Genomic DNA, 13,690 nt, shown 5'->3' with positions numbered 1-13,690 from the left:
AGATCGGGAGGCTCCCCATGGTGTCACACAGCTAACTAACCAGCAAAGGCCAGCTCAAGGCTCTTTGCGTAAAATATCATATTTGTTGTTTGATTTATAAGCCAGTCAGTAAATGTGAATATTTTCATCTGTCTTTGAGCGTGTGGCTAGAAGTATGCTGTTCCTGTGGCTGACACTGGTCTATCAGTTTCTAATGAGTTATTTATAACAGCGCCAATACCGGCAACTGTTTTGAATTTGTTGTTTTGCTTATTTTCATTGCATTGTGTTAATCTGTGCATCCATTAAGTTCAATAATGAGTGTGTTTTTGAAGCATCTGCACAACGTCTGTTTAATCTGGGGACAACACAGTAGGAATCCCATTAAGGTTTTTCTTTCTTGACAACTTCTGCTGACTGGTTAGACATCAAACACAGATGTAGTGAATGGCATTATTCCCAATTCTCTGGCTCAGCTACAGACAGAAAAGGCTTGCACATTTTGCTTTCTACAAGCAAAGACAAGTACTATTCTTTGTTTGCCCCCCGGTACATACTCTGTTGATTTCTTGATCTGGGCAATTTGTTCTGCTGACAAAAAACACCTATGTAGACTTCTCAACATTAGAAAACACACACTTTTATTAGAGGAATAATTAGATTTTAACATTAGCATAAGCAATACACGTTGGATGTAAATCTCTGAGCAGAGGATATCATTTACCCTGAGCACATGTTGTTTTTATGTTTTGACATTTCGCCATACAGCCTCTGGAGTTTGATCCTTTCCTTCCTTAAAAATCATTAAAAGTGATTGATTCTGACACATATATATGCAGCATTACAACAGGGAATGCCATATACTATTGAGTTAAATTAAACATATCCTATTTTTCCTCTCTGACTTTCTTGACTACAGTTGTGGGAGACCATACATCAGACTGAGCCATGGGGAAGGCTCCATAGACAAGGGAGACAGGATACCACGGTCAGGTATGCTCTCACTGTTCTTTTTCCATCCCCTACCTTCAAGCAGCTATTTAGAGTGCTTGTGGGCATACATAATCTGTCATAGTGTTTCTCCTCCCTTTAGTAAATGGGAATACTGAAAAACACAGAAAAAATAAACATGTATGCGCCATAATATGATAAATAACTATTCAGACAAAACAATATTGCCAATTTATCTTGGATGTCAGGATTGTTGTATTTACTATACGTTTTTTGTTTGTTTTGGAATATTTGCCTAGTGCTCATTGTTTTACATAAATAATTTGACAAATGTTGATGACATTGTGTCATATCAAGATGTAGTTCCAAGAAGAGCTAACCATAAACAGCAGATTTTGGTGTCATCCCATCATAATCACCGAGGATTTTTTTTTCTTAGATTTAACATTTGTACCTTTATTCAGCAGCCAATCAGTAAGAAAATGCAGACATACTAAATAGCCCACTATTTTAAAGTCGCACTGCACTGTAAGACACTTTTTGAAGGGTTGTGGCAGCTATGAAGGAGATGCACTCACTACCTCTGGGATTTTTATTCTGAGAATTGCCTAAAATAACTAATAACTATAACAAACTAGTACAAAGGAAAGTGGGTAAACTGGCAATGTTAAATTATCCACAAAAAAAAGATTAACTGTATTTTTCCCTGAAGTCCGAGCATGACGTGTGTTTCTGACTTCTTTTAATAGCGGAGGACCAACCAATTGTGTCATCAGACTACGACAGCACCCATGAAGCCAACCACAGTGACAGCAGTGATGTAGCACATACAGAGGAGGACACAGAGGAAGGAAAAAACTCCTCCCAGAATGTCATCCTCCACCAACTAATACCTCCGGAGGTAAGATGAGGCAGAATGAGTGCCTCAAATAGCCTCCAGTCACATTAGCAGCCTCTGATACAGTATAACTTTGTGAATGAAACACAACACAACAAATGTTGTTACAATCATGTATACTGTATGCACATTCTATCTATTTTTCGTACCACTTTCTTACTTTCATCATGTGTCATTTGTGCAGGACAAACCCATTCTGGCTCCAGAGCCGCTAATGATGGAGGACTTAGAGCCTTTGATGAGTCAACTAAACAATTGGAACTTCCCCATTTTCAGCTTGATGGAGAAGACCAATGGTAAATGTGGACGCATCCTCAGTCAGGTATGCACATCTAAGAGCATCAATGATTAAACTCAAAGGTCAGCCAGAGTGTCAATAAAACAACTGGCTGTTTACTTGTACACGCATGGATAGGATTTTGACAAAATGTCAGCAATAAAATGCTTGACAGTAATACAAACTGCTGAGATACATTTCTCTCCTTTCAGGAATGAATAGATAAACCTATAATCGCATAATATTATATGCAATACTACAATCTTAGTATCTGTTGATTGCAGTTCCCTGTCTATCTTACTTGTAATGTGTTAATTTCCTGAACCAGGTGATGTTCACAGACACTATGACAATTTTGGCTTCAGGTCTCCTACAGGCTCTTTGAAGACACTGGCCTGTTTGCGACCTTCAAGATCCCTGTCAATGAATTCATGAACTACTTCCATGCCCTTGAGGGTGGTTACAGAGACATACCATGTAAGCTTAAACATATCACTCCCTCTTATTTTTCTCAGTTTGCTTTAGTTTACATGCAGTGTGACTGTAACATTAATATCAGCCACTAGAGGGAAATGTTATACAGTGTTTCCTGTGTTAGTCACACATATAGATGGGTGACAAATTAATAGATGGATGACAAAGGAAATTGATAAATGAATAGCAAAACATAACAAATGCAGATGCTCCAACACAGGTGCAATGCATGGTACAATTAAGAAATTAGCATCCAATCATGCTCTGTGACATATATAAAAATGGTGAGCAGGCTCAGTTGATTCTGTTTTTCCATCAAGATGGCAAGAGGAAAAGGTCCAAGTGACTTAGAAAGAGGGTTCAAGGGAGGCAGGAGCTTCAGTCACAAAGACTGCTCAACTGGCTGGTGTTTCAACAGGAACACTCACTGAGGTGACTTCTGCATTTAGATCTAAGGAAAGACGTGTAAATAGGGTGAACAGTGCACATGTAAATTGTGTACATGTAATGCTTGTGCATTAGCATGATATGGAAGAACAAACAGAAGATACCTCTTTCTCAGGTGACTGAGAATGTCAATGCAGGACGTGATCAGACTGTCTGCAAGAGTAGTCTGTCGACAATTACATAGAGAGGGATGTTATAATAGGGTTGCAGTGCATAAAGCCCTCATTACAAAGATGGATGCACATTTGAGAGTTCAGTAGTGCAAAAACCACATCTAGAGAGATGTGGAAAAAAGTGATATGGTCAGATGAGTCATCCTTCACCATATTCTCGACAAGTCGGTATGTGCATGTGTGGCGTTCACCAAGAGAACAAGTCTGAATGCTTGACCCTTACAGTGAGGGGACCAGGCGCTCTGTTATGCTGTGGGAGACATTTTGCTGATGGCTCATGGTTTGATTCTACTCGTCCCTTTAAACATTTCTATCCCGATGGGAGTGCTCTCCTCCAGGATAACCCCCACCTTCCATCCACAGGGCATTATGGGTCACTGAATGGTTTGATGAGTATGAAAATGATGTGAATCATATGCTATGGCCTTCAAAGTCACCACATCTCGACACAATTTAACACCTTTTGACCAACATGTCAGATAGTGCTCTCCACCACCATCATCAAAACACCAAATGAGGGAAGAATGGTGTTTATCCCTCCAGTAGAGTTCAGAGACTTGTAGAATCAATACCAAGACTAAGGCACTAAGACAGTTTATGTTGGGTTTTCCTTTAATTTGTCGCCCAGCTGTATATGACTGTATGAAGTCTTTATGATGATACAAGAAACATGAGCAACCCAACAGTGTACCCTGGTGGAGAATTTTAGAACCACTGAACAGTGTTTTATTTCCTGACCCAGATCACAACAGGGTCCACGCCACAGATGTGCTCCATGCAGTCTGGTACCTCACCACACAGGCTGTGCCTGGTCTGCCCAGCCTCATTACTGACCACGGTTCTGCTAGTGACTCAGGTGTGTTCTTTAGTACTCGCATACGTATTGTGTGTGAATCTGCCATTCCATAAAAGTGTGTTTTGAAGTTGATACTGTCAAGTCAAGTTGAACAAATGACTTTAAAAAAAGCTTTATTTCTGACTTTTATTAAGCAATTTATGGCTTAACAAAGATTTTCTATATGTGGGTCAGATTTCATTTCGTTTAGATTTTTCCATCGGCCTTCAGCCTCACTGTGAGCCATTACATTAATGTCAGAGTATCAAACCTGAAGGAGTGTGTGTTCTTATCCTACTCACAGTTTGTCTTATCTTACTCAGGCTTTCGGCACTTGCTTTTACGTACCAAACACTATTTGAAGTCTAGAACAGCATGAAATTGCAGGCAGATTAGAGCTCCCTCTCACCCATATTTCCATAACCTCATTTGTATGCCTTACTAGGGCCATCCCTTTGATCCACATATAAGTGGATCTGAATGTTCAAATGTGTGTTTCTGTGCGTGTGTGCTCCAGAGTACGTGTGTTTAAGCATATGCACATGAAAGTACAGTATGTGTGTTTGTGTAAATTGTGCCACCCTGTTCTTCACCCTCTTCCCTTTGTCTGTTCCCCTACGGCTAGACTCTGACAGTGGAATAACACACAGTCATATGGGCTTCCTGGTTTCAAAGACCTACACTGTGTCAGAAGATGGCTATGGCTGCCTGTCAGGTCTCATACCTGCTCTGGAGCTCATGGCTCTTTATGTGGCTGCCGCAATGCATGACTACGACCACCCAGGACGGACTAATGCGTTCCTTGTGGCCTCCAGCGCCCCACAGGTACTAAAGATATTCAGGCATAGTATTTTATTAAAGTCAAAGATAGACACAGTTTTACTTTACTTTCTACTATATAGTCAGAGCCCTTCTTTGCAATCCTCCAAATGATCATCGGTTTAGAAATGTTATCTCGTTGCTCCAATTTATATGCATGTTTTACTTCAACTGTTTCATTGCCAAACTGTACTGGCAAAGCCTTTGACAGCAGAATCAGCCACCAATCACCAGTTAGAGTAACTCCTCCTTGCTTGTCAGAAATTGACAGGTCATAAGTTTGGGAAAGTAAGGTTTTGTCTGGATGGATACTGTTATTTATGTCTTGGAATATCTCCTGAAGTTTGCGAAACAAGGTGTCATGAGATTGAAAGGCTTTTTTCTACAGGAGTACCAGTGAAGTGCAGCGCAAATGTTTGGTGGTCTGGTTTTCCCATTTCTTCCAGGAATATAGTATCGTCCTTTAGCAACAGCATCTACTTTGTATGGGCATAGTTTTTGGATTCATATATTTTGTATTTAATATACATTTTTGTACTTGTCTCTGCAGGCAGTGCTCTACAATGACCGTTCAGTTCTGGAAAACCACCACGCTGCCTCAGCCTGGAACCTCTTCATGTCGCAGCCAGAGTACAACTTCCTTGTCAATCTGGACCACGTGGAGTTCAAGCGTTTCCGTTTCCTGGTCATTGAGGCCATACTGGCCACTGATCTGAAAAAGCACTTTGATTTCCTAGCTGAGTTCAATGCCAAGGTAGTTTAAAAAACATGCTTATTTTGCATCAAATCTTGAAAATATTGAAAGAGTTTTTGGATATGCCTGGAAAATTGACAATATTGTGACATTTTTGGATTTTTTATGAACTTTAACTTCAGTATTTGGTTTTGGATTTTAGGTCAGTGTCAATACTGAGTTATGCATTTCTATTATCAGATACAGTGTAAAGTGAAGAGTTCATGTTTGGATAGATTTATTTGGTTGTCCTTGGAAACTATATGCCTGAATAATGAATTGTCGGGTACAGATTGAAATGGTTGTAGTATTATTTAGTTTGTGTGTGTATTCTGGAGAGGTGCTTTCTCAAATATTAGTGTCACAGCTCTTTTAATATTGAAAAAATGTATTAATTGAAAGGGAAATGTCCAGTGGTTTTCGAGGAACAGGTCTGTTTGTGCAAAACATTGCAGCACTTGCAATATGTATAGCTTAACAACACAAAGCTCCCTGTCGCTTTTCAAGAACTCGTTTAGGTGCAGACAGAATGTTGGCCTTGGATTTAAGGGTCTTGGGTTTTTCCATTGTGAGTATTAATATAGTGGTGATACTCCATGGCCAGAGCTTGACGGCTAGCATTGAATTTGCTGGCTTGACAGCAAAAGTAACAGCCGTGCTCTGCTTTTCCTAGAAGCAAATGAGTTTTCTGCGAAGTACCCATCAGGTTTTTGCACTTGATCTGCTCAGCTTCATGGGTTATTAGGTTAAAATTATAGGACTAAGTGGTCCCCCCTTTCTAGAGCTGAAGCTCATTAAGCATGACTGCAAATAATGAATTCATTCACAGAACATTGGAATTAATGCACACTTTAACTTCATATGTTTGATTGCCACCAAGTCCCTTGAAATAAATTGATAATAATATAATAATAAAAAGTTGAAAAAGTACCATTGATACAATGCAGAGAACTGCATAACTACTTCTATCTTACAGAAAGATAAGTGGTCATAACTTATTTAAGCATGGTGATTGTAAATTCTACATTTCATCACAGGAAAAAGTCTGTCTCATTCACATTGCATTCAAGTATTACTGTATGTTAGGAATTTTCCATATCTAGGGTCACAGTAAAGGCTGCACTATCATCTTGGCAGAGAGACATACTGTTTCTCTTCCTGAGACAGTGAGGACAACTGTCTGTGGTGTTTTGGTGAATGCAGGAGTCACTTTGATAACGGTGGCGCAGCATTGCTGTGGCACCCAAGGTCAGAGGATATGACTGTCTGACTTCCTAAACCCACAGATGAGTAACTGTGTTTCCTTGTTTGTAGAATAATGAACCAATAGACAAATCCATTGCTGTAGATGCATTGAGTGTAACCACTTATGGCCATAAAGTATTTGTGGTACTATCTGTGAAGGCTTAAAGACTATCCATGGAGGACAGTTTCCTCTGGTGGTATCATGCATCAGACGGGTGTATTGATAATACTTTGATTCTCCTTGGCCAAGCTTCAATAAACATTTTTAGCAAAAGACATCCTGGGCTCCTGGGCACGTTCTCCACTGTTGAGTTTAACCATTGACAAACAAATTCTCCATAATACTGTATGTCTTCTCACTGATTAGTAAATCCTAAATCCATCCTAAATATGAGGACATAAATATGACACAATCTTTAAATATACACAATCTTTGAACAGAAGATCAATGGCATCACATTCACACAATATCTACATATCACACGCTGTGTCTACCAACATGTTTGAATATGTTAAATGTCCTCATGTCTGTTTGTTGATCCCGTAGGTGGGAGACGATCCATCTACAGGTATTGATTGGTCCAACGAGAATGACAGGTTGCTGGTCTGTCAGATGTGCATTAAACTGGCTGACATCAATGGACCTCTGAAGTGCAAGGACCTGCATCTGCAGTGGACAGAGGGCATTGTCAACGAGTTCTATGAACAGGTGTGGGAACAGTCTTTGATTGGAATTAAGCCCTCGTCCCTATTCATTAAACTTAAGATCAATGTACTGTCATGTTTGCATGCCGGAAGGAAACACAATAACGCAAACACCTGCACTGTATAGTATGCAACAATCCAATGCATTGCAATATTATATAATACATTGGTGGGGGGTTTGGTTGAGGTTTGTTTAGAATGTTAAAGTGTTAGTTTTATGGTAATGTTTAAAGCCATAATTTTATAGTTTTTATTTATTTTATTATAAACCCCACCACTGAAGCTATGGCAAGAAGAGTGTGTTTACATCTCTTTTCTTGACGGAAATGGTCTGAAAAAAAAGGAATATACACTATAGGAAGTCCTGACAGCTTCAGTATAAACTTATAACATGATCTGAAATTTAAGCATAGATTTAAAAAAAAAAAAAAAAAAAAAAAAAAAAAAGACAATACAAGAAATGATGTAAAATTTTAAAAACATTAAAGTTCTCAAAACATGTATGCATATTTACAAACACACAGGTCCATGTTTGTATTAGTATACTTTTGCGAAACCTACTTTATGTAATATATCAACTATCACCAAAAACTAACTTTAACCACCATACTGTAGCTACATGCTAGTCAACATGATTTGTACATGCATTTCTCAATGATAATCTTAACATAACCTTAACCTTTCCTGAACCTTAAATCCAAAACGTAAACCTTGTCCATGATCAAATCCCGCCAGAATGCCCTTACTGTGCAGAAATGTCACCACTCTGAGGATTTAATACTCAAACTGGTGACACAAATACACACACAGCAAAGCATAGCAATACTTTATTTATGTACCACATATCATTCCAAGTGGAAACACAATGTGCTTCACAGAACGTGAGCTATCTTGGAAGTTGCAGCCACCAAAACTGTGTACAGAATAAAACATCTGACTTCAACAAACACAGTTAAAACAGACACATAAATAATCAGATGATGTAAAAACCATTAAAAAAGTAAGAATAAAGTAAAATAGAATAATAATTAAGACCAGCAACCTAGACTACTTAAAAGTGCAGTTAAGAAGGAATATTTTTAGTTTAGTTTTAAAAGACAAAAGTATTGGAGCACACCTGACAAGATCGGGTAAGATGTTTCATCAGCTGGGAGCATAACAACTAAAAGCATCTTCACTAGTTTTCTAGGACACTCTGGAAATAACAAAGATTTATTTGTTCAGTTATGTATTCTACTTTTCCATTACAGTTATATAGTATAACAAAACTTAGTACATCCCTGTGCAGTATCACTAAAAATGCACACAGATTCAAAATTGCATCATCTTACAATAATTGTAGTATTTTTAGGGTGAAGTGTAGGGTGTTTGGTTTTATGTGTAATAAAAAAACAAACAAGTCAGATACTGTATTAAAAGATAGAGAGATAGAGATAGAGATCTTGTAGTTTTTAGCTCTAATAATAGGGTTAAGATGGATTTATTGTCTGTAATGAGATAATGTGGCCTCTTTTTGTATACAGTGCTGCTATGGCAAACAAAATCAAGTCATGCTTTCAACATAATGGCAACATAACTCTAACAAAGGTTACAGTATGTAATGAAGGCTTCTAATCTCTGCTAATTGCCTCTGGGTTAAGCACAACATGCTCAGGCCCTTGAATGTTCAGCTACTTCAACTAGGTGACACAACCAGATTATTACAAACCACTCTGAGGGCTATGGAGAAACACAGGAGCCTTGCAGGAGAAATGCTCTTCAGTGACAATAGTTTTAGTGCTGCTAGATGTGGTGACGTAAGCAGGGTGCCCAGGCAACTGTCATTCAGGTGGAGCTGCCTCCACTGATTACATTGACAGCCTTGAGAGTCCAACGACCTTGAAAAAAAAAGTACAGTACAATTCTTCCTCCTCCTCGATACAAAACATGTTCAGGCATGTATACAAAGCATATACACTGTCATATGCACATACACATAAACACCAGAAAACATGTTGACAGAGCCTTGAGGATGAGATTTGGTCACAATTCTTAGAAGCATTCTGAAGTAATTATGATGAGTGAATCTGTATTGTAATGCAGGATAAATCTCATGGCTTACAGGGGCTATCAATCAATAAATAACTGCAATTATACTGTATGTATACTCTATAGCAGACATCTCAATATCTCAGTTAATATAAAGTTGGACAATGTATTCATAACTGTTTCTTAATCCTATAACAAAGACATGAGATATTCATTTTCTTAAGTTAACCTTGCGATACTTCTGTTCCCCGCACATCTGTTCAGGATGTAGTCATGGGGATAGCTGGATCTCAGAGCTCTTACTCCCCTTCTTCCCCGTTCTTCCCCCTAATACACGTCGGTTCACCTGTCAAGAAATTTCATCAAATTGCAAATCCACCTGAGATCCTGTCTTTTAATGACTCTCATTTTGCTTTACATTAGCAGCTTGCTGATATGTTGGAACAGAGGCATTCTAGCATGAAGTGTATGGGATGACACTTGGGGTCAGTTACCAAGGTAACCAGAAAACCTTGCAGTTGTTCATTCCCATTCACGCAGACGTCATAGATATCACACATGCTACCCCTCAACCTCTTCAAGTGTATGCTCACTCAAAGTGGATGGACATCTACCTAATGAAGGCATCCACATCATGGGCTACTATAGAGACACTGCGTCAGAGCTTCAGTGTTTTTGGTCTACTGAAAACGCGGGTGTCAGACAATGGAGCCTTGTATCACAAGTGCTGAATTTGAGTCGTTCATGAAGCAGAATGGCATCTGTCAAGGTTCGGACAGCACCATTCCAACCATCCTTAACGGGTTGGTAGAGGGCAGTCCTAACTTTCAAGGAGGGGATGAAACCGATGAAAAATGATGCCTTACATGCAGGTTGTCATGATTCCTGTGTCACCTTAAAACTTTAAAGTTATTTCCTCAACTGCATCAGGTTGGTATCTTGGTGACTTGATGTTCACCGCAGTGGGAGGAGAAATGCAGCAGAGGGTGAGGCAATGCTAATCCAGCAGTGCACTGCAATCTTGAACCCAAGAATAAGTGTGTCTCTCGCCATCCACCACTCGCCTGCTCAAAGCTCAGAAATCACACAAGCCGCCTTTTTTTGTTTTGCTCATCTCAACATTTTCCAGACATTTTTGTCTTGTAATGTAATAAATCTCCCCAAGACTATATAAAATTAATGAGTGATTATTTCCACCATCTGTCATCCACAACAACTAGCATCCTATATGGACAGCCTTTTTTCCACTCTGATGACTGTCTGTAAATTCATTTGAAGGCAGCAGGAAGCTGTTACGTCTGCAGTCTCTAATTGGAAAGATGTTTCGCACTGTCAAGGCAAAATTATGCACGCCAGCTCCTGTTGTTAAACTGTTTGCAATCAGCAGCAGACTTTTGCAAAATAACCACAGAAATCTCAGACTTATTGGTTTTGGTGAATTATTCTGTACAGTTTTTAATGAAAATCAAAAGGTCTGACCAGAGTGTAGCTGGGGCTCTGCATTTTTTATTTACAATACAGATAGATGTGTGATGAGCAACATGTGATATTGTTTGGGTTACATTTTACACAAAAGCAAACAATCATTACTATGATCACGTGTGTTGTAATATGAGAATTAAACTCGCAACTCATTCCCTCCCAAACTGTCAGCAGTGAATTTGCATGTAAAACTGTCAAAATGTAATAATTTCAATTTAATTTAAAAATACACCATGGTAAATACTAAACCATGTTTTATATTATACTTTCATTTTATGTCACTACAGAGGTATTATCTCCAGATGATCATTGTATAGATTGTTGTGATGCGGATCTAAATTACAAACTTTCGCACAGAAAATATGGTGATTACCAAATCACCAAGGTGTCCAGAGAAGTGAATTCAACTTGAGTCTTCATCTCTTGGCAGTATACTTTAGCTGCTGTATTCACATTTGAAACTTTTTACATCCCAGTCAGCAACAAGTTTCCTTTGAGGAAAACTCTGAGATTCCAAAACTGTCAGTGTTTCATGAAGGGAAAAGCCCTGTTTGAAACTAGCAAATGTGATTGGCTGTGATTGTTACAGCCTCTGAGACGCCCACCTATAATATAGGATAATGAATTCATTCTGAGCCCACCCTGTAAGTGCTCCACAGATGTGTATGGCAAAAATACCAAGTGACAACCTGGGCACACCTCCAGCATGCTTCACAGGGTGCACTTGACTGTGATCTGTGCAATGTGTTTATCTAGTATAAAGTACTTCTTAATATCAAGTGCTTTCACCCTGCTTTCGTTTACTTATCATTTATTACATCTACAACTGTGTTACCAGATAGAATGCAAGTGTGGCTGTTGGGGACTTGAAGCATTGGGTTCTGGGCTCAGCAGTTAAGTCTGTACTAAGAATTCCTCATCCTGATCTTCTGGACCCATAGTGATATTGGTTGAATTGCATTCACTTGGCATGTGAGGCATGAAATAATCATTGATTAGCTGGCTGGAATGTAAATATGGTTTAAGGACCAGTATGGGAATCACTGAACTGTACCCAATTCTAAGCTTCTCTCTTTTGTTCCATCTGATGTGTTTGTGAAATGTTTTGAATACTGACTTGGCCTCAACTGATTTTCTTGGGTTTGCACCAAAATTCAAAATGTTACCCTATCATGACTCAAAACAATCCCTTACTGGCTTGATAAACATGGACATCAATCCTGTGTATTCACAATGGCCTGAATGACACTGTTCTTTTGTAATAAATGTGTGGTGAAATATGAAACTTGTTACTGCATATCCCAGTATTCATGCAGTCAGTGATGACTGTGGGTCATGCTTTTTATAGGGTGATGAGGAGTCCAGCATGGGCCTTCCTATCAGCCCTTTCATGGACCGAGCGGCACCACAGTTGGCCAAACTCCAGGAATCGTTCATCACACACATCGTGGGACCACTGTGCAACTCGTATGACTCGGCCTGCCTCATGCCTGGACGATGGGTGGAACCCAACCCAGAGGAAGAGGAGCCAGAGATCACAGAGAATGAGGAGGAGGAGGATGAGGAGGATACTGCAGAGGAGGACACGTCCACCAGCTCGGAAGCATCACGTAAGCATTGCATTGTAGTAAACAAAACTATAGACCTGAAGGACTGGCATAAGAACGAGAAGCAATCAGAAATGTGTAGAATAAAATAACTGGGTTATGTATGAGTTACATTTATTCCCTATATTTGGTTTTCATTATACAATTTAATGTATTGCAAGACATTTTCAATTTTAATATGAACATTAAACAGTTGTTTCTCTTCTGAAAGCTGGAAAATAAATTGGTTTAGCAGATTGTGTTAGAAAAAAACCCATTGCAGTTCACTGGTCGATTACAAAGTCTCTGGTTAGAACAAAGTATAAATGCTATGGACAACTCATGGGAAAGTCAAAGGGAAGAGCCAGTGAGCTTTTCAGTTAATTTTCAGTTCCTGTGTAAAATCTGTCATCAAGGTGTTTTTAATTAAGTTATTGTTTCTTTCAGAGACAGGAGGCCTCAAGAAGAGGAGGAAAGTCTTTTGTCAGATCACCCATCACCTCATGGAGAACCACGAAATGTGGAAGAAGGTAATTGCAGAGGAGGCCCAGAAGCAGGGCCAAGGATCAGAGTCTGTCCATTTAAACAATGTAGCTGAGCCAATTCTGGCTATTCATGAGGAGGAAGAGGAGCCAGGCAGCAGAGAGGAGCTGGTAGAAGGGGAGGATCCAGAGGAAGGAGTGGAGGAACCAGAGTGGGCCGTCTCTCCGCAGGAAGACTCTAAACCAACAGAGGAACTAGAGGAGGGGGACTCACAGTGAAAGAACCCATGGGAAATATGGTGTCAGTCAGGACTTGGACGTGAAGAAGTACTTCTTTTTTCTTATCCTATCAACTGACTCCTGTTTTTGCCAGCACATCACTTAGACACAACACTGTAGATGTTTGGGAAATGTGTGCCTATAAAGAAAAAAAACAGGGTGGGAAAATTTGTGCTTTACACATTTTATCTGAATATTTGGTTTCACCAAACATTTAAAGGAGCTTTCCATATTGCAATACGGGATTATTGATGTTCTTTGGGATACAGACTCTTTTGCTACTGTCAAGAGAAGAGG

The 13,690-nt window shown here is 39.3% G+C and overlaps 1 protein-coding gene across 1 annotated transcript in view; it reads left to right on the top strand.

Moving 5' to 3' along the window:
- Positions 1–13,393, top strand: part of LOC133982085 (cGMP-inhibited 3',5'-cyclic phosphodiesterase 3A-like) — a 67,620-nt gene extending 54,227 nt beyond the window's left edge. The window contains exons 5-14 of the mRNA XM_062421000.1: positions 899–972; positions 1,680–1,831; positions 2,013–2,150; positions 2,471–2,582; positions 3,942–4,055; positions 4,660–4,859; positions 5,404–5,607; positions 7,379–7,540; positions 12,395–12,656; positions 13,080–13,393. Coding sequence (XP_062276984.1) covers positions 899–972; positions 1,680–1,831; positions 2,013–2,150; positions 2,471–2,582; positions 3,942–4,055; positions 4,660–4,859; positions 5,404–5,607; positions 7,379–7,540; positions 12,395–12,656; positions 13,080–13,393 — 1,732 coding nt within the window. The remainder of the gene's footprint in view (positions 1–898; positions 973–1,679; positions 1,832–2,012; positions 2,151–2,470; positions 2,583–3,941; positions 4,056–4,659; positions 4,860–5,403; positions 5,608–7,378; positions 7,541–12,394; positions 12,657–13,079) is intronic.
- Positions 13,394–13,690: the final 297 nt, after the last annotated feature.

This window comes from Scomber scombrus, chromosome 6 (assembly GCF_963691925.1).
Source record: "Scomber scombrus chromosome 6, fScoSco1.1, whole genome shotgun sequence".
In the NCBI taxonomy this organism is placed as follows: Eukaryota; Metazoa; Chordata; class Actinopteri; order Scombriformes; family Scombridae; genus Scomber; species Scomber scombrus.
Note: the sequence above shows the minus strand (reverse complement) of the source record. Positions and strands in the feature narration are given on the sequence as shown.